The sequence below is a fragment of the Raphanus sativus genome, chromosome 1 (assembly GCF_000801105.2).
Source record: "Raphanus sativus cultivar WK10039 chromosome 1, ASM80110v3, whole genome shotgun sequence".
In the NCBI taxonomy this organism is placed as follows: Eukaryota; Viridiplantae; Streptophyta; class Magnoliopsida; order Brassicales; family Brassicaceae; genus Raphanus; species Raphanus sativus.
Genome location: NC_079511.1, coordinates 4,126,810 through 4,146,678, shown reverse-complemented (window position 1 = coordinate 4,146,678; position 19,869 = coordinate 4,126,810). Strand labels below are relative to the sequence as shown.

At 34.7% G+C, this 19,869-nt stretch overlaps 5 protein-coding genes across 5 annotated transcripts; 3 read left to right on the top strand and 2 right to left on the bottom strand.

Moving 5' to 3' along the window:
* Positions 1-123: 123 nt before the first annotated feature.
* LOC108834353 (40S ribosomal protein S15a) lies at positions 124-1,362 on the bottom strand. The gene is made up of 4 exons (XM_018607688.2): positions 1,226-1,362; positions 796-962; positions 550-710; positions 124-401 (listed from the first exon to the last, which is right to left on the bottom strand). The coding sequence occupies exons 2-4, from the start codon at positions 926-928 to the stop codon at positions 303-305; spliced, it is 393 nt and encodes a 130-aa protein (XP_018463190.1). The 5' UTR covers positions 929-962; positions 1,226-1,362; the 3' UTR covers positions 124-302.
* A 1,256-nt stretch (positions 1,363-2,618) lies between these two features.
* On the top strand, positions 2,619-3,296 carry LOC108834355 (uncharacterized). Its single transcript, XM_018607690.2, has one exon. The coding sequence runs from the start codon at positions 2,787-2,789 to the stop codon at positions 3,144-3,146; it is 360 nt and encodes a 119-aa protein (XP_018463192.1). The 5' UTR covers positions 2,619-2,786; the 3' UTR covers positions 3,147-3,296.
* A 629-nt stretch (positions 3,297-3,925) lies between these two features.
* On the bottom strand, positions 3,926-4,505 carry LOC108834354 (histone H4). Its single transcript, XM_018607689.2, has one exon. The coding sequence runs from the start codon at positions 4,431-4,433 to the stop codon at positions 4,122-4,124; it is 312 nt and encodes a 103-aa protein (XP_018463191.1). The 5' UTR covers positions 4,434-4,505; the 3' UTR covers positions 3,926-4,121.
* Positions 4,506-4,685: 180 nt separating this feature from the next.
* LOC108834357 (uncharacterized) lies at positions 4,686-5,742 on the top strand. The gene is made up of 3 exons (XM_018607692.2): positions 4,686-5,031; positions 5,193-5,355; positions 5,460-5,742. Exons 1-3 carry the CDS (start codon positions 4,904-4,906, stop codon positions 5,580-5,582), a joined length of 414 nt encoding a protein of 137 aa, XP_018463194.1. The 5' UTR covers positions 4,686-4,903; the 3' UTR covers positions 5,583-5,742.
* Positions 5,743-8,360: 2,618 nt separating this feature from the next.
* Positions 8,361-15,140, top strand: LOC108834356 (probable LRR receptor-like serine/threonine-protein kinase At1g07650). The gene is made up of 24 exons (XM_057005959.1): positions 8,361-8,580; positions 8,774-8,954; positions 10,290-10,361; positions 10,461-10,529; positions 10,656-10,727; positions 10,865-10,936; positions 11,080-11,151; positions 11,270-11,341; positions 11,432-11,503; positions 11,601-11,672; positions 11,747-11,818; positions 11,897-11,968; positions 12,042-12,107; positions 12,204-12,272; positions 12,357-12,392; positions 12,481-12,539; positions 12,614-13,005; positions 13,085-13,280; positions 13,353-13,490; positions 13,585-13,703; positions 13,790-14,000; positions 14,085-14,325; positions 14,397-14,547; positions 14,625-15,140. The coding sequence occupies exons 1-24, from the start codon at positions 8,478-8,480 to the stop codon at positions 14,985-14,987; spliced, it is 3,042 nt and encodes a 1,013-aa protein (XP_056861939.1). The 5' UTR covers positions 8,361-8,477; the 3' UTR covers positions 14,988-15,140.
* Positions 15,141-19,869: the final 4,729 nt, after the last annotated feature.

The following is a 19,869-nucleotide window of genomic DNA, read 5'->3' as shown; positions in this document are numbered from 1 at the left end:
TGAAATAGTTATGCATTTGGATTTATACTTGCTTACAATGATCAGGTATCATTGAACAGAGTTTTGAGGCATATAAAGCCTGCTAAAGAATGCTTACGGTCTACATAAGTTGGAGACTTTAGATGGGATATAAATCTTTCAAGAACTCGAGACCAGAAAGAGTAAATTTAAGAACTATCCAACAAAAAGTTACCACAAAATTCGAAATTAAAAAAAAACAAAAGTCTCCAAGAAAATGGATGGCAAAAGTTTAAAAAAAAAAAAAATGAACGAAGAAGTCTCTTTCGCCATAAAAAGATCTCTCAATAGAAGAAGCCGAGAACCTTGCCTCCGACATTCTTTCTCCTTGCTTCTTCATGGTCCATAATACCAGCAGAAGTAGTCAACACGATGTACCCAAACTGCAACATTTCAGTACGTTTCAAAAGATCAACACCATTCACGAAGACTATCCAAATCTTGAGATATATATAGTGATTATCTAGTCTCTACTTCCCAAGCTAGTTGTTACAGTTAAATTAGCTTCGAAAAGATATAAGAAGACCGAACCTGTCTGGAAGGAAGCAGACGGGCAGTCCAACTTTCAATCTCCTTAACACCAACATCGAAACGAGGGCTGATAACGCCACACTTGTTCAACCTTCCGTTCAATTCAACAACGATTTTGCCGGATCGGTGGTCATCAACATACTCAAACTCACCGATGTAACCTGCATTTGCGTGAGATATTAACCTAAGGAGCGAAACTCTCAAGAATATTGAAGAATGTATATATTAATTACAAAATGGATGTACCGTGCTTCTGCATAACGATGAGGAACTTGATGATGACTTTGGAAGAAGGCCTGATCATGACCTGCCTCTTGCCACGTTTCTCGGCATTGAACATGCTCTTGAGAGCATCGTTGAGTACACTGATTCTCACCATTTTCTCCCTAAAAACTCAAAGCCTCTGCTAAAAACTAAATCACCAAAGGTAGCAATTAGCTCTGAGTTAAAAAAAAAAAAGTCAAAGCAGGAATGCTATTAAGCCATTCGCACATTATAAAAAAACTCATTTCAATCTGAATAGCTCTAAGACTGAACTTAACTCTCTAATAACAAAATCAAAGCGTTCCTAAGTTCACCTATGTAAGCTTCCTAGCAACGCTAGAATCGTTCCTAAGTCATTTCATGCCTAAACACTTTGATGCGGGAGCTAAGAGAGTCGAGACTGTCGTCGTACCTTAGATTGGGTAGCTCGAGAGGCAGTGACGGAGAAGAGAAGGAGTGCTAGGGTTTTCTTCTCATTTTATATGCTAGAGCAAGCGGAAAAGGAGAAGAAAAAAAACAAATGAACAACGTTAATGCGCTGCGTTTTTGGGCTTTTTTCAGGCCCAGTGGGCGTATTCACCAAAGTTGTTATGTAATATCCGTTGCTGCGTTTGTGGGTTCTGTAATGTATTTTTTTTCTAACATGGATTTAATATTTGTTACGAGCCCATTTTAATCCCACTGCTATTGCATTATATAACTCCCAAAACGAACAAAGTCCTATCTGATCCTGCTAATTTCACATGTCCTAATTATCTTGTCACAGTCTGCGCATAAACATCAAATTTAGGTGAACCCACTTAATTATGTGAGATATCAAATTAAGTTCCACATTGGATAATTAGACAAGGAGTGTCTAATATATAAAGAGAAGTCCAACTCTAATTAGTACGAGGCCTTTTGGGATGAAAACCAAAAGTAAATCCATGCGGGCTTGTTATTAAGGCCCAAAGTGGACAATATCGCACTAACCGGATAATAAAGAGTTGGACATGGGCTCACACAATTCCAACAATTGGTATCAGAACGGTTGACGAGAAATATGCATGAAGACCTAAATACCCTTCGAGTGATAAACGGGTATATCCTATGAGTTAGGAATGATGAGAGGTGTGTGTGGTATAGATCAAGTCAAGACAATCCTGAAAATCAGTTGTGGGACGGGAGATGAATGTGATCCTTAGTTTGAGGGGGAGAATGTGAGATATCAAACTAAGTTCCACATTGGATAATTAGACAAGGAGTGTCTAATATATAAAGAGAAGTCCAACTCTAATTAGTACGAGGCCTTTTGGGATGGAAACCAAAAGTAAATCCATGCGGACTTGTTATTAAGGCCCAAAGTGGATAATATCGTACTAACCGGATAATAAAGAGTTGGACATGGGCTCACACAATTCCAACAAATTAACTCTAATGAAAGAGTTTTGGTGAACCCACAAAAAGCATATAAAACTGTCATTATCATATTTAAATTTCTCCTTACTTAATCTCAACCCTGACTCTGAGTCTACTCCAAATAAGGCAAATGCCGATCAATACATATATGATAATGCCGGTCAATAGATATATGAGATAAGAATTATGGAAGAAATAGCAATAATAAACTACAAAAACAGTTGTTTAAAAAATTGTGTCTGAAAGTTGTTGTATGTTCCAAATAAAAACACAACCCGGTAATATTTTACTTTTAAAAAAGACAATTAAATAATGTTGCTGTTGAGGTAGACAGAAAACGTGGGAGTCAGAAAGGGGAAGGAAGGAGAAGACCCGCAAAGGAAGGGTGAAATAAGAGAAGAGTTCAAAGAGAATGGGCAAGCACGTAATTCAAGATCACTACATGTTTTTTTAAGACAAGAAGTGCAGTTAGTTTAACCTATACACGTGCCAAGAATCAGCGCTTCTCATTCATATCAAAGTGGAGAGAGGTAGCTCAACAACAAGCAAAAGCTTCTTGAATCCTGATCATCGGAATGTATCACCGCATTCCGTCGCTGATGGAGCCGTTTCTCAGGAGAGTCTCGGCGCGTTGGCCGGTTATCGTTCAGGCTACGACGTGGACGGTGCTCCTCATGATCACTGTAGCCGTCGCTTCTTTCGCTCCCGAGTTGGCGTTTGTGTCTACGGTGTCGTCTCCGTGCGGCAGAGGAGATGGGTTCGTGAAGATTCCGATGGATTTTCCCGGGGACAGTGTCTGCGTGCCGTCTCACATGGTAAGGAGATCGCGTTTCGATTTGTTCATGCCTCCTATTTTTGCGGCGGTTATGGTGACGGCGTCGGCTTGTTTGATCCGTTCGTGTTTTGGGACGACGGATGATATGGAAGACGTATGATAATTAATGTAATTAATCATTCTTTTATCTAAAACTGAATATAAAAAAATGCAGCGCATGAACTATATACGTTCACCATCTCCAATTTCAAACATTTTAAGTTGGTTTTTTTTAGCTGAGACGTTGATCGATACTTGACATTCTTTTATCTGTTATGCAACTAACTCACTACTAAAAAAAGAGAATATACAGTAATGAAATAAGAACAATATGGTCTTTAAATTACAGTATCTCACTCAATACTTTAGTTTTATTTTAACCTTACAAAACATACGCTTCAGGGTTTTGATATCAATCGTGTATCAATTTCGTAGAAACATAAAGTACATAGTATTCTTTCATTGCATCAAATTTGTGACAAGACCAAAACTCACTCTTAAATTAGAAAATTAGTTTTCGAACGTGTTATGTTGTCAAATCGCGGGACATTCTTATAGACCCATATTGCTATAGTCATATTTTTTATAGGCCCAATAAGATCCGAAGTAGATAGGTTACATAGTCCCTTGCCAATCTGGGCTCAGAAACCTTCTTCCTCGCTCAGAGATTTTCACCTTAATAAGGAGATTTGTTTTAATTTTCACAGACTTCTTCCAGTGTGCCATTGCTTGCAGCGGGAAGTTTCATCCTACCTTCAGTGTTTTGTTTCTTTACTAGTGTAATCATTTTAACATTAAACCTTATTTGAAGATGGACGTGCATTATAATTGGTATATACATGATGAGCACACTAATTTTGCAGGTTTGATTAACGCCTGCAGATTGGGATTTATACAAGATGATTTCAATATAAAACATTCTAATTAGAAATTCTCATCATAAGTTTTGATAAGATTCATTTAACATAACGTTGGCTAACAACATAGCATAAAACGATACACAATAGTCGTGGATTTACTTCAGCTAAATCAGAAACAAAGAAATTTTCAGATCCCCAAATTTTCAAACCCTAATCCCCAACTCCGTCGATTCAATTTAACCGCCGAAACCGTAGAGAGTGCGTCCCTGCCTCTTCAACGCATAGACCACATCCATGGCGGTGACGGTTTTCCTCCTGGCGTGCTCGGTGTAGGTGACGGCGTCGCGGATGACATTCTCGAGGAAGATCTTGAGGACTCCTCTTGTCTCCTCGTAGATCAGACCGCTTATACGCTTGACTCCACCTCGGCGAGCAAGACGACGGATAGCAGGCTTGGTGATACCTTGGATGTTATCCCTCAGCACCTTCCTGTGCCTCTTGGCTCCTCCCTTTCCCAATCCCTTTCCTCCTTTCCCTCTTCCTGACATCTTCTCGCAAAGTATTTAAAAAAAAAAAGGTAAATTCAGTTGCAGCTCTGACGGTGAGAAAGAATAGAGAGATTGAGTTATATATATATAAAGAGAGAACAGATAGTAGCCGTTAGATTCAATCTCCTTTCAATGGTTAGAGATTGCGATCCGCGTGAAAGCTTCGTAACAAATATAGTACGTCGATTATAACAAATCGACGGTGGTAGATTGCTTCCTTACTTAAGATAGGATTCAGACAAAAAATGAAAAACGCCACGTCACCTCCGCCGAAACTAAAGCTAAAGGCCCATTTGTAATCATAGGCCCAACAAATGCTCAACGTGGCAGCAAAAAGACTAGACACGAAGTTTGCCCACGTGTTGTGCTCGCCGTAAAGAGAGATCTCTTATGTGTTTTGCAAATTGACCTGAGGCTTTGATGATGATATGATTAAACTGAGTCGGAGAATCTACAAGGATTGAAAAAGAATGGCGTCGAGTATCATTAAACCAGCGTATGCTTACACGGTGGTGTACGTTAGGGACGTAGCGAAATCCGTAGAATTCTACTCGAGAGCCTTTGGTTACAACGTTCGTCGTCTTGACGAGTCCCACAGGTTACTTTTTTATATTCTATTCTGTTACGTTTTCTTGTGCAGATCTATGTCTTCTCGAGTGTGTAATTGTGTAACCTTTATTATATATAAATTGTGGGCCAAAGAAAAAAAAATATCATCAAGGTTAAACTTATACATATAACGTACATATATATACACAGGTGGGGAGAGCTAGAGAGCGGGCAAACAACGATAGCATTCACACCGCTTCACCAGCATGAGACGGATGACCTAACCGGTAAAGTTCAGTCTACGTGTTCAGAACGTGAGAGAGCACCCCTTGAAGTCTGTTTCTGTTACCTTGATGTTGACGCGGCCTTCAAGGTTACTCAATTAATTATACTCGTCTCGATAACTGTTATATATATTGTGTTTATGACCGACATCTTCGATTTGTGTTGATACGAGTGAGATGATGCATTGTGTAGAGGGCTGTGGAGAATGGTGCGGTGGCAGTGAGCGAGCCGGAGGACAAGGAGTGGGGCCAGAAGGTTGGATACGTTCGAGACATTGACGGAATTGTTGTACGCATCGGAAGCCACGTTAAGTGAACACCATACAAACACTAGATCACAGAACATGATCATTAACAATATAAATATATATGCATGCAAATAATACAAGATACTATGGTTTTCTTCTTCCTTTTGTTGTTGATGGGTACTCTTATCCAAAAATAACAGTTGAAAATAAAAGGTTTTGGCAATGTACCTACCAGTCTCATTTTGGTATTTTAATCTATCGTTTCACCAAGTATATGAAACAATTTAGACCTTTTATGTATCGATTTTATGGGAAGTTAAAACTGTCTAGAGCTAGCCTAGAGGTTGATATTCTCAAGAGAGAAAACGAGATGAAACTGTGCGTCTGCATACGAATCGCTTATTCTGGTTTATCATATTTTCACTTCATACCAGATCATAAAAACCTTGGAGAAGTTTCGGTTGTCTCTAGCTATCAATCTTAATCGTCCAGTTGTTCCGCAACTCAACAATACAACAAACAAAAAAAGGCAGTAAAGTACTTTAAAACTTTTTATTTTTGTCCTTTGCATAGTCTTTATATGTTTGCGAATACCTCTCTTTTCATAAAAGTGTGTGGGCCCCTGTCAAAGTGAAAGCGAAGCCAATAATGCAATGTGTATCTGATATTTGAAACCAAAATCAAGATGAGACTCAGTTATCCGCTGCATATAATTACATGTAATCACTCGGGACCAGGAGAAAGGTATCCCGTATATAAAATTGGAACCCCACTTTCTACTGTTTGCGGGCTAAACATTTTAGAATTTGTTAGATGTATCTGCTAAACATACAAAAATTACTTTGTATAGGGTTTGAATTTCCAACACAAAAGAAAATACATTTTCGACATCGAACAAACCTTAAACGAAAACATATACTACAAATCTCGGGCAGAAAGTCGGATTTTTTCACTTAGTGTAACATGTGAATAATTTAATTAAATCTTGTTTTGTTATCACTATTATATTTTTATTGCCAGTATTGCTTGCCTGTTTAAGAAGCTGCTAACGAAACAATTAAAACATGTGGCAAAGAAAAGGAAAAATCTAAAAGACTACAGCTGAAAGACAACTATGGCCTATGGGCGATGAATACTTTAACAGTAATCTGTTAATCCTCTCTCTCGTAAGGGAAACAAAAAGGAATGGGTAGTTGGGTACACAACATCTATAACTTAGTAACACATGCCTTTGGACTAATATAAGCAGACCAGTAGCATCAATAATCATGGACTTTGAAAAATGATCTCAACGACTGTCATAAATACGATGAAACAACCGACATGCATATATAGGGTGTGACAATTTCTCCATTTTCAACCCGGATCCGAGATTTCTAATTGTTCTTTGAAATTATATATAGTGGGTAGGTTTGATCATCGATCGGTGAACCAGTAAAAAATTAGTATTGAGATAAAAATGTTAAAAAGCTGAATATATAGAAGAATCAGATTTCATAATTATAGTATTTGCTATCTTCTTTTTTTTTTTTTTGTATTTGCTATCTTCCCATATAATAGTATAGATACATCTGTTATTTTTACTTTACATCAAGATTTTTTATTCTTTTATTTTTTGCCTTTTTGTCTTTTTATTTTTCTTTACATAAAGATTTCAACATTTTGTAGATTTATATACATTTCATGGTTTGTCATTGCAGAGTTTGATTGGAAAATATAGAATAAATAAGAAGAAAACAAAAGGAAAAAAACGAGAGAGAAAGGGTAGAGTAAATTGTTTGAATAAGAGTTAAATTGTATTTGTATTTTACTTTCTTGTAACACGAGGAATTAGATAGAATTTTTTTTTACCCATGTAAAATTTCAAAGTAAATAAAAGAAAGAGAATTTTCTCCTTCATCTATCTTATTAAAACAGAAACATTTTGTTGGACCTAACATTTATTTTGTAAGTTTTTAAATTAAATATACATTTATACTTTATAGTTAAACCTACGTTAAATCATTAATATTTCTTTCTTTATACTACTATCCATGTTTCGAAACAATATATTTATTTCTTACTACTATTAATGTTTCCAAACAATATATTTTATACTACTATCAATGTTTCCAAACAATACAATAATTAATCTTAATATTTTATATCTATCATTTTCTTTAAAATTTTGTAGAAACATCATAATTTCATAAATTGCAAAATAATGAACCTTAAATTTTGGATTATAAGATTACAAATTATGAAACTATTAAAATTTAAATCAAATTAGATTACATATTGGTCATCCATCAGTTCAATCGGTTAGTCTCGAATTTTAGTGATTTTTGTTAATATGAATATTTTAAAAACTTAAATTGAATTGTCAGATCTCTGGATTAACCGGTATAATCACAATCGGGTTGAATTTAGAAACATTGATTTAAATGCAAAAATATTTTAAATACACTCTTTAAAAGTTACCAAAATATTTATTAAGTTATTAGTAAAAAATTCATCGTAAAATATTCCACGCTTCCAAAGGGCGGATCATAATCTAGTTATAACTTATAAGTGATATACAACCAGGACCAAAATGTTTTCTCCGATGGGTTGTGATTGACATAGCGATTTAGGAGGCAAACAATTCCCTCCATTGATATACACATTCTAAAGGTGAAATATAAATTCAATAGTAATTTGTACCATTACTACTTCTAATTTAGTAGTATATACTATTTAATAAGCTGATATATTTTCTAATTATTCGGTCAACATTTTGTTAAATTATTAAATAAGCTTTATATAAAATAAACATCACAAAGTACTGCGTCTATATTTAAATCTCGACGACTGAAGTGGCCCCATAAGCTCTCATTACCATTACCTACTTCCTAATTCACCATATGTCTTTCTCTCCATATCTCTTACACGCTTTATCCGAGAAGTGATACAATATTTTATTCATTCTTTTCCATTTGAAAGGGATGATTTCTTGGCTTAGCAAATATTTCATCATCCTCCTCTTCACACTGATTTTCCATGGGCGTCTTGGATTTTCTGACAACAATAAACTCCACGAGGCTGAAGGTAATCTTAAACCACTTCTAAGCTCTCTTCTTTCATCTCTTTAACAGTTTCCAACTGAGATTAATACTTTGTCTCTCACTTCTTGTTTGTACGTTTCTTTGTATGCATCTCTATCGCCTTCTTCATACTTCTTGAAATTTAAAAACCAGAGCACTTTCGTAATGTTTTCTTTTTGTAAATTGAAAATGGAAAGTGAGAGCACTGAAGGAGATAGGGAAGAAGCTAGGGAAGAAAGACTGGGACTTCAACAAAGATCCATGTAGTGGTCAAGGCAACTGGGTTGTTACCATTTACACATCCAAAGAGTTTGAGAGTAATATCACTTGCGATTGCTCCTTTCTTCCTCTGAACTCATCTTGCCATGTCATCAGAATGTAAGGCTTTTTCTTCCTCCTCCACCTTATCTTCTGTATTTTTTACCCATTTTTTGGAATATTCAAACGTATATTTAGTCTAATAATGATGTCGGTCTCAAATCATGTACTTTGTCTTTGGTATTGATCATCAGTAAATAAACAAGGGAGTTTGAATATGCCACGGTTAAAATTACTTTCTCATGGAATAGTATTTAGGAATTGCATCAGTAGATTTATTTTTAATTTTTTTACTTTTTAAAGCAAAAAATAAGGAAACCAAAAGCTAAAAAGAGTAGTCACAAATCACAATGTTTATGGTCACAGAACGCACTAGTTACTTTCTTGGTGAGTAGAAGGTCGTAGATTTAATTATGTTTTCATTAACTACACGACGGACGCGCTTTAGTGATAACCGCTAACTATATATACCATGTTCTACCAACTTACTAAATTAAAGTCCAAGTTTTTGTAAGAAAACAGGATTAGAATCATATCGTTTTTAGGATGATTAAGAGAGCTAATCAATAAGAGTTTGGTGGATGTACAAAATACTTGTGAAACTACGGAAGATTTATTATTAGAAAGCTTATTAGTTTGGTTTGTCTCTTTGTGACGACAAGTTTATTTGCCAAGCTGTACATGGCAGCTGATCGTTGACTGAACCGTTGACTATAGGCTAAGATTCAAAATAGATTAACGCGTTTACTTTGAGCTTTGTTTTTATCGTAACCAAGAGATTTGTGCCGACTTTCTTAATAAATCGTCAAAGACAAAAACATTCCAACAATTCAATGAATATACCTCCAAAAGTCACTTTAATTATAATTTTTTTTGTGTCGCCTCAGGAATCTCTTTAAACATATGTTTTTAATTGTTATCTTATAATTAGTAAAAGTCATAAGTGTATGTTATTACAAAATAAAGTTACTCAGAGTGTCTGCGATCTATGAGAGTATTCAGAATGCGATTTTGTCATTATGTTGAAATGAAACTAAAATTTATTTGTACTGTTTGTTTAAGTAGATGAAACAATTGCTGCGTTTTTAATTAGATGTAAATCATATCATGACTAAAAAATAAAATAGAAAACACTCAAATATTAAAATAACACGATTTATATATAAAAATATTTTATCATCTTTATTTTAACTTACGCTTTAATATGTAAAAGATTTGCCCCAAAAAAGTTTTTGAGGAAATTTCTCTTTTGCCCCAAACTTACTTACTCACAGAAGAGCTTCCCATTATCAGTTGTTAAAGCCAACTATAGGTTATTTATGGTTAACTGTAGGTAAATAGAAATTATGTATCCGGTTTAACCTCATATCCGGTTTATTGTGCTCTGTTTCGCAGAGCTCTGAAGTCGCAGAACCTAACAGGCATCGTCCCTCCTGAGTTCTCCAAGCTTCGTCACCTCAAAGTTTTGTAAGTCATCAACGCAAAACAAAGTCTTCAGAATTTTCATAGATTCTTACAGTCTTAGTGATAGAAATGGTTCAATTAACACAAAAAATTTGGTTTCAGAGACCTTAGCCGTAACTATCTGACTGGTTCCATTCCAAAGGAATGGGCTTCTATGCGCTTAGAAGATTTGTAAGTTACTATACTCTATATTATTGCTTTAAGATGATCTAATGATATTTAAAATATAAACCATTTTCTTTAGTTTTGTAATAACTGTTGTTGTCTTTGTGGGCTTGACGATGTTGCAATACACAGATCTTTCATGGGAAACAGATTGTCTGGTCCATTCCCCAAAGTCCTAACTCGCCTTACTACGCTCAGAAACTTGTACGTTGTTACACCTTTTACACTTGTTCTGAGTCAGTATTAGAATTTAGAACCTAGCCCTGAAAGTTTTCTGTTCATATGCTTCCTTTATGATTCTAGAGTGTTTCAGAATGATCTATGTATTTGAAATTATGCAGGAGCCTCGAAGGAAATCTGTTTTCAGGACAAATCCCTCCTGAGATTAAAAGGATGATTCATTTGGAGAGACTGTAAAGTTTCTTTTTCTCTCTCCCTCCATCTTATTATTTGGTTGTTCCTAGATATCTATAGTTATCGTCAGAACAACCTTAGAATTGATAACCAGCTGCAATATAGGCTAATATCTTATCATCTTCTCTGATTTTTGCATCAGTCATCTTCCTTCAAATGCTTTCACTGGCTCATTGCCTGAAGAACTTGCACTGCTCCAGAACTTGACTGATATGTAAGAGAACTTAGTCTTATTAACATGGTTGATATGACAAAATAACAAGTAACAAACTTAGTCCTTGATAGATAATCTTTAACCATGTCTTAAATTTATTGTATTTGTGTGATCCTAGGAGGATAAGTGATAATAACTTCACTGGCCGGATACCAGATTTCATCGGCAATTGGACAAGTATAATGAAACTGTAAGAGTTTACTTCTTTCTCCATAAACACTTGCATGCCCTCAAGAAAATACATACAAAACCAAACAAGTTTTTTCTCTTTTTTTTGCAGGCAGTTGCATGGTTCAGGTTTGGATGGTCCGATACCTTCTAGTATTTCATCCTTAACCAGCTTGACCGATCTGTAAAGCCATTGACAAAACCAACTTCTTTTCAAATTGGTTTCCTCGTGAAACATTAATCATCATAGTTTTTCTTCCTTGGTGTGTTGTGATTGACAGGAGGATTGGTGATTTAGGAGGCAAACCGTCTCCTTTCCCTCCATTGAATAACTTGGCCTCTATCAAGACACTGTGAGTTAAAAAAACAATACAACGTTTGTGTTCTCTACGTAGTATAAGTATTTTTTATTCAACCTCCAATGCAGAATATTGAGAAAATGCAATTTAAATGGCCCAATTCCAAAGTATATCGGGCAGCTGAAGAAGCTTAAAACACTGTAAGTCATGTTCATACATTGACCTCTAATATTATCTATGTTCCCATGAGACTGAACTTCTGTCTGTTTACTATGTAGTGACCTCAGCTTCAATCTACTAACCGGTGAGATTCCCTCAACGTTTGAAAATATGAAGAAAGCAGATTTCATGTAAGTGACCTCAGCTATGAGAGTATTCTTCCTAAATCATGAAAGCGTTTTCTAAATAAATCTTCTCTTTCAGTTATTTGACAGGAAACAAGCTGACAGGAGCTATTCCAAGCTACTTCGTTAATAAAAACAAAAACGTGTACGTTACTTAATCCCCAAGCTAAAATTTCAGTTTTTACCACTTAGCACAAATTTAAAAAAAAAACTGTATATGTTCTTCTTGATATGTGTGCAGTGATGTTTCTTACAACAACTTTACCGATGCAAGTTCAATTACCGGGAGTAAATGCAGCGATGTTACCTCGTAAGTGTACTCTTATATATATTTCAGAATACTTTTGTTTCATTCGTTTGAAGAAATAACAAATGTTTTTGCTTCATTTCCTAGGAATTGGGTGGAAAGCTTCTCCATGGGGAATAAATCGTAAGAAACCAATCTCTCTCTCTGTATTGCATTTTTAATCATGTTTAGTGAACTGACAGATAAACAATCTCTCTGTTTGATGTTTCAGACGCAAGGAATCATCCTGTTACCTTCACCACATCCCTTGTCGTCTTCCTAAGAGAGATCGTAAGCAACAACGTTTTTAACAGTTGAAATAAATGGTGATCAGGTCTATGTTCTTGATTAAACTTAATTTGTAGATAAGTATAAGTTATACATAAACTGTGGAGGAAGTGAAGTTAAAGTGGACAAAGGAACGACATACGAAGCTGACCAAAACTCCAAAGGTCCTTCAATGTTCTTCGCTGTCAATCACTGGGCGTATAGCAGCACCGGGAACTTCATGGACAACGATGATGATGCTGATGATTACATCGTACAGAACACATCCAGATTATCAGTTAACGCTTCTTCCTCTCTCACCTCCGGGCTTTACAGGACGGCTCGAGTTTCTCCTTCCTCGTTAACTTACTATGGACTATGCCTTGGAAACGGTAACTACACTCTCCACCTCCACTTCGCTGAGATCATCTTTACCGATGACAAGACACTTTACAGCCTCGGCAAACGCTTGTTCGATATCTATGTTCAGGTATGTCTATAGGAAAAAAAAATGTAAAACCATAACATATAGTAGTAGTATTCTTACTTACTCATTTCTCTGAATACAGGATAAGTTAGTGATTAAGAACTTCAATATCCAAGAAGCAGCTGGTGGATCCGGTAAGCCGGTCATAAAATCGTTCCTGGTGAATGTGACAGAGAACAATGTGAAGATTGGGTTGAGGTGGGCTGGGAAAGGGACAACAGGCATTCCCATTAGAGGAGTTTATGGTCCTATGATATCAGCTATATCAGTGGAACCAAGTAAGTTTTTTTTTTTCTTATTACTTTCATATTTGAAAATGGATCATGGAATCTCATAGTTGCTTGTGTCAGATTTCAAACCTCCGGTGTATCATGACAAGAAAGAGATCATACTAAAAGCAGGGATACCTGTTGCAGCAGCACTTCTTTTATTGCTCATATTTGGTATATTCTTGAAGAAAAGAAGTGACAAAAATGCTATTGACAAAGGTATTATAAACTTTAGTGTTCTTATCATGTTTTCAGATTCTATTTATGTTGGCTGAAGACTACTTTCATTTTGGTTTGTCTTTTGACTGAACAGAGCTAAGGAATTTAGATCTACAAACTGGAAGTTTCACTCTACGGCAGATAAAAGCCGCCACTGATAATTTTGATGCAACCTTGAAGATTGGTGAAGGTGGATTTGGCTCTGTTTACAAGGTAAGTCCACTTTGTGTTCTGTCAACTTTCTTATGAATCCTTTTTACAGTAGAAAAACTAGAAGATGGTCACATTTCTTGGTGCAGGGTGTATTGTCAGAAGGAAAACTGATTGCAGTCAAACAATTATCTGCAAAATCAAGGCAGGGAAACCGCGAGTTTGTAAACGAAGTAGGAATGATCTCAGCTCTACAACATCCGAATCTTGTGAAGCTATACGGTTGTTGTGTCGAAGGAAACCAATTGATATTGGTGTATGAGTATTTGGAGAACAACTGTCTATCTCGTGCCCTCTTTGGTACGTTTTAATTTTTATTATCCTGAGAGTTTGCAACTGAACCATGAATGCTCTAAATTATTAAGGGTTATTTGTTTTTTGCAGGAAAGGATGTGAATGCTAGGCTGAAACTAGACTGGTCAACGAGGAAGAAGATTTGTTTGGGGATAGCTAAAGGACTTACGTTTCTCCACGAAGAGTCTAGGATAAAGATTGTACACAGAGATATTAAGGCGAGCAACGTGTTGCTCGATAAGGATCTCAACGCCAAGATCTCCGACTTTGGTTTGGCAAAGCTGAACGATGATGGAAACACTCACATCAGCACTCGCATTGCAGGAACTGTGTAAGTCTCTCTCTTAAGAATACATTTTTTTTTATTTTTTTTTTTTGATATTTTGCATGTTTGCCTTGCAGAGGTTACATGGCTCCAGAATACGCCATGCGTGGTTACTTGACTGAGAAAGCAGATGTTTATAGCTTTGGCGTCGTTGCACTCGAGATCGTAAGTGGAAAGAGTAACACAAACTTTAGGCCAAGCGAGGACTTCGTTTACCTTCTTGATTGGGTAAAAACATTCTCATCTCTTTCATCCACTTAATAAGTGTAAAACTCTATGAAATGACCAATGTAACATACGTGCAGGCATACGTTTTGCAAGAGAAGGGATGCTTGCTAGAGATGGTTGATCCGACGTTAGCCTCCGATTACTCAGAAGAAGAAGCCATGCTGATGTTGAACGTGGCGTTGATGTGCACCAACGCGTCACCGACGCTAAGGCCTACGATGTCCCAAGTGGTGAGTCTGTTGGAGGGAAAGACAGAGATGCAAGAGTTGCTGTCGGATCCTAGCTTCTCGACGGTTAACCCGAAGCTCAAAGCATTGAGGAACCATTTTTGGCAGAACGAGTTTAGCAGAACGCTTAGCTTCTCTACTACAAGCGGGCCTAATACTGCCTCTGTCAAGTCACAACTTGATGCTGAGGAAAAGACTGGACTTTTGGATTAATTAAACTTCTTATTACGTTCCAATTTATAAGTGAGAGATTCTTAGGAGTTGTGAAGCTTTTATTCTCTGTGTCTTTAAGTGTATATATAATCAATAAATTATATCTCCAAACTGTAAGATGAAAATTAGATAAAGATAAAAATCCTTAAAATACTGCAGTTGTCTATTGTATTCTGGCAGTTTGATCTTTGACTCTGTTTGGATAAAGAAAACTAAAAGTGAGAAATCACACTCCACTGAATAACATGCTTAAAGAGATATTTTGGTGCGGTACTTTGTGGAAAAGATCACCGTAAAAGGTTAAGAAGAAATTGGTTTTAGTCAACTGGATCATTCAAATTACAGAACATTTTTTCGATCAAATTAAGGAGAGAAATTTGGCATTCATATCAAAGGAGAGAACAATGAAGTGATAACTTAGATGTTATTTTTTTTGTTATAATATTTGATCCAATTTTTTTTAATCAAGCGAAAATGAATTGTAACTAATCTATAAAAATGAATAACACAATATTTCAATTTTTATATTCAAATTATTAATCCAAGAACCAACATAAATATAATTAATAATATAAAATTTAATTGAATATTTAACATTAATTACTGAATAACACTAAATTTTAAAATCTACAGAATTAACATTAAATATAGTATTGAAAAAATCTTGCTAAAACTAAAATTTTAAACAACTTTGTGATTGGTATCTTTAAATCGATATATTCTATTTATGTAATTTAATAGTTACTAGATCATGATCCGCGCGCCTGCGCGGATTTATCTTTTGATTCACATATTTTATATACATTTTGTATATTATTTAAATTTTATAATATAAAAAGTTAGAATGATCCGGAACCAAAAAAAATCGACCCGGATAAAAAATTTCAAATACCTACTTAGATCCAAATGTTGAGAACTCGAAAAACTCATACCTGAAATGAACAGATTTATACCCGATCCAGTGAGCTAAATTTCAAACATAATATCTTTTGTTATATTTTTAATTCATTTTGTTGGGTTGGTGAAATTTACTATTTATTCGGAAGATTTTTGGCTAACTTAATGGTATATATTCTTAGGTTTCTTTTTTCTAAACAGGAAAAAAAAAATTTGGGTCTTGATTAAATTTATCTTATATATAAATTGATGCTATAAATAATTTTTATAAAAACTAATTTGTAACATTAATGTCATTTTTGTTATAAATTAATATATCATGGTTTATAGGTTCAAAGTATAGAGTTAGTCGTCTTCATAGTATTGCTAATATTGATAGATACAAGTTAATGAATACATATAATATATTGTATTATTAATAATCTGTCGGATAGTATTATATGTTAGTAGATGTATTATAAATAATCTATCTTATAGTATAATATGCTAGTGGATGTATCTAGCTTATAGTAAAATATATGCAATATAAGGAAACATGCGTAGTGGATATAATAATAAGGTAAGAAGTAAAAAACTATGGTAATGGTTGATATTAATTATTTATAAAAATGCATGTCTAATAATAAGTAGATTAATATAGCATTAATTACATAAGGTCCAACTTTAAAATCCACCTAGAAGAAGTTGTAATGTTTCTGTTTTAATAAGATAGATGAAATATTGATTTTCTACCATATTTGTTCCTAGCATTTGTAGCCCAAATTTCTTTTCCTTATCGCATATAAAAAATTTAAGAAATTTACTATGGTAAACTTAACATATATTGTTTCTATAACATTGTTAAAGTTTTTTTTGTAAAAGGAGTAAACAATTAAGTGGAAATTGGATTAGTTAAATCAAATATAACTTTTTAGGAAAAAACAATCAAATTTCCCTATTATAGTTTGTTATTGTTATCTAGTAGCTAGTTTTGAAAAAGATATCTAAAAATATACTACAAATTAGCTTATTGACCCATGTAAATATGTTTTATTAGAAATTTGACCCTAGTCAAAGCAGCTGCTGGCTCACTGCTCAAGTGGTGAGTCTGTTAGAGGGAAAGACATCGATGCAAGAGTTGCTGTCGGATCCTTGCTTCTCAACGCGAAGCTTAAAGCCTTGAAGAACCATTTTTGGCAGAACGAGCTGAGCAGAACGCTTAGCTTCTCCAGAAGCGGGCCATGTACTGTTTATGTCAATTCACAACTTGACGCTGAGGAGAAGACTGAACTTTTGGATTAGTTAACTTCTTATCACGTTCCAAATTCTAAGTGAGAGATTGGTAGGAGTGGTGAAGTTTTTATTTATAATTTTTAGTGTATATATAATCAAGACATTCTATCTCCAACTGTAAGATGAAATTAGATTGAACACAAAACCAAGCGAAAGACTAGTAAATGTTAGTAAATCTTTTAGCAAAAAAAAAAGACTAGTAAATGTTGAGTCGAATGAAGTATGAAGTCCCTTAAATATCATGTGGAAGAGAAGTAAAACCAAATAAAACCACACACACTATTGTTTGCGGAACTTTTTAGCACTAGTTGGACTGGTTCCAACTGGAATGTGTAGATATGGATGTATCTGCACGTATGAGGTGTATGTGTGTAATTGAAATTACAGGAACAAAAAGATTAAGGAGTAAGCTTTTTGCACAGATTGAAAAAGCTTAAGAGAGGAAAAGCTGGGGGGGGGGGGGGGGGGGGGACGGTGCAATTAATCGACAAGGAATCAGATTCCTACACCACTAATGTTCTTGCTTTTTCTTTCCTGTCCTTATCATTTCTTCCACGTTTTATTTCTATTATTGCCATTGATTAATTAAAGGAAAAAATCAAACATTTGAACTTCATTTAGTTAACGATAACATATACTATAAACCTTAAAAATAGCCTGGAAAACTAGTAACCATTTGACTAATTTTGGAGAGTGAGTTGTCGGCGAACTCATCACGGTTGAAACATCCTGTAAACAAAGCTCATATGCTCATGTGAACAAATGGTTCATCATCTTTTACAAAAAGAACAAATTGTTCATCACACACAGTGTGTTTGCCTGGAATATAACCCAAGGATTTAACAACTAACAAGACGTGCTTTAATATGCGTACCAAAAAACTAACAAGACGTACCCGTAGCTCTAGGTGGCAATATTTCACTGTGCCACCATGCGCTTGTTCTGACTAATATACTTTACCCCTATACTGTAGTATTCATTCTGGAGTATTTTTTTCCTAAGTTTTGTACCGTACGGTTATTTAAAGAGAGTATTCTGCATGATTAGAGCAAAAAGAGGATCGAGAATCTTGTGTATAGCTTTTGCTACTTGCAATAGTATTATTGGCGTGAGTGAGCGGCATACCTGATTTACAATTGTATAGCATTAACATTTAAAGGCTCCATGAAGTGAATTAGGACCATTCAAGACGTTGGTTAATACCGTATCCATGATGCGAACAACTGTACTCAATGACATAGATGATTGAGCATTATCCAACTAATTTATCCTATACTTTAATTGGTGTTCTAGAATTTACAATTTGCTTCAGTGTTGTTTTATTTTTTCAATATATCTAATTGCTAATTTTTTTATTTTATTCATATTCTTTTATCTCCTTAATTAACATAATTAAATAAAATAATATATTAATAAGGGTAAAATATAAAATTTGATGATTTTTAATCTGCGTGAAAAAACTTAGAACCACAAATAACATAAAATGGATGAAATATATGTTTCCGTATTCCAAGTAATTAGAACTCTATATACGTGATAACCATGCCACTATATGAACAAACAAGTGACTCTTGAGATTCTTCTGTCTCATTTTTTACTAAGCATTTGTGATGAAAACTAATTACATATGACGTTCAATTTTAATGCGAAATTTTCTAAAACAACAATTTATATTCAAATGGATGGAGAATATGGTTTTATATGTAGAATTGACATAATACGTTCTCTGATTTTCTTTTTCTTAAAGTAGAAAACCAGAGATCCTTAGACAATATAAGTGACATCATATCACACAATTAAGTTTACATGAAACACATTTTCCGAGAAAAAGCCGGAAAAGTAACTTGATCCAATTTAAAAGGAGAAAGAAGACGAAGAACGATAAGAGTATACATAATGGTTTGGTATAGGAAAAGGTCGTCTTCGTGATGGATTCATGCATAAACGTCCTTTTATTATTTTCCTTTTTTGGTTATTACAGAAAATTATCTTATGATTAATTCGCGGTGGAGGGTTTTGCCCCACTCGAAGCAGTGTGTTATAATAATGTTGCAAGTAGGATATCTTTGGCGGTCCCTTTCTGAAAAAGAGGTTTCGTATAATCGAAACGAGTAATGACGTCAAAAAAAAAAGAAACGAGTGATCAATGAAGAGATAAGAGAAAAGATGAAAAGGAAAAAAGGAATGAGTAGAGAAAATGTAGAGACAAAGTGCAAAATGTAAAGCTCTTTTAACAAGTTGTACGTTTTGCTACATAATATTTTGGTCCAATGTATAAAAGTTGTAGTCGCAAACGAACTCTTTTCACTATGACAACCAACTAACCAAGTTTCATTTTCTACAAGAAGATATGTTGTATTTTCTTCTAGTAAATGTATATAGGAAAAATCGTAGAAACAAATGAGTTTCCATCAATTGAAAAATTTGGTAGTGAATGCGTAGTCCTTATACTATATATATTAACTGAACATTCACTATGTTATAAACACACTTGAAAACGATTAGATAAAATACACTTTTCACTTTTAATTAATCGTCAAGTTGTAAAAGGTCATTTTAAAAATGATCTAGGACGTTAATTACACCACAACTAGTTTAGTTTGCCGGCCCATATTCTTAAACATACCTTGCATTGTGATCACCGCTCAGCACTCCCCTAGTTCTCTTGGGTAATGATCGTTACATGAAGAAAGAAGAACATGTATAACTATAT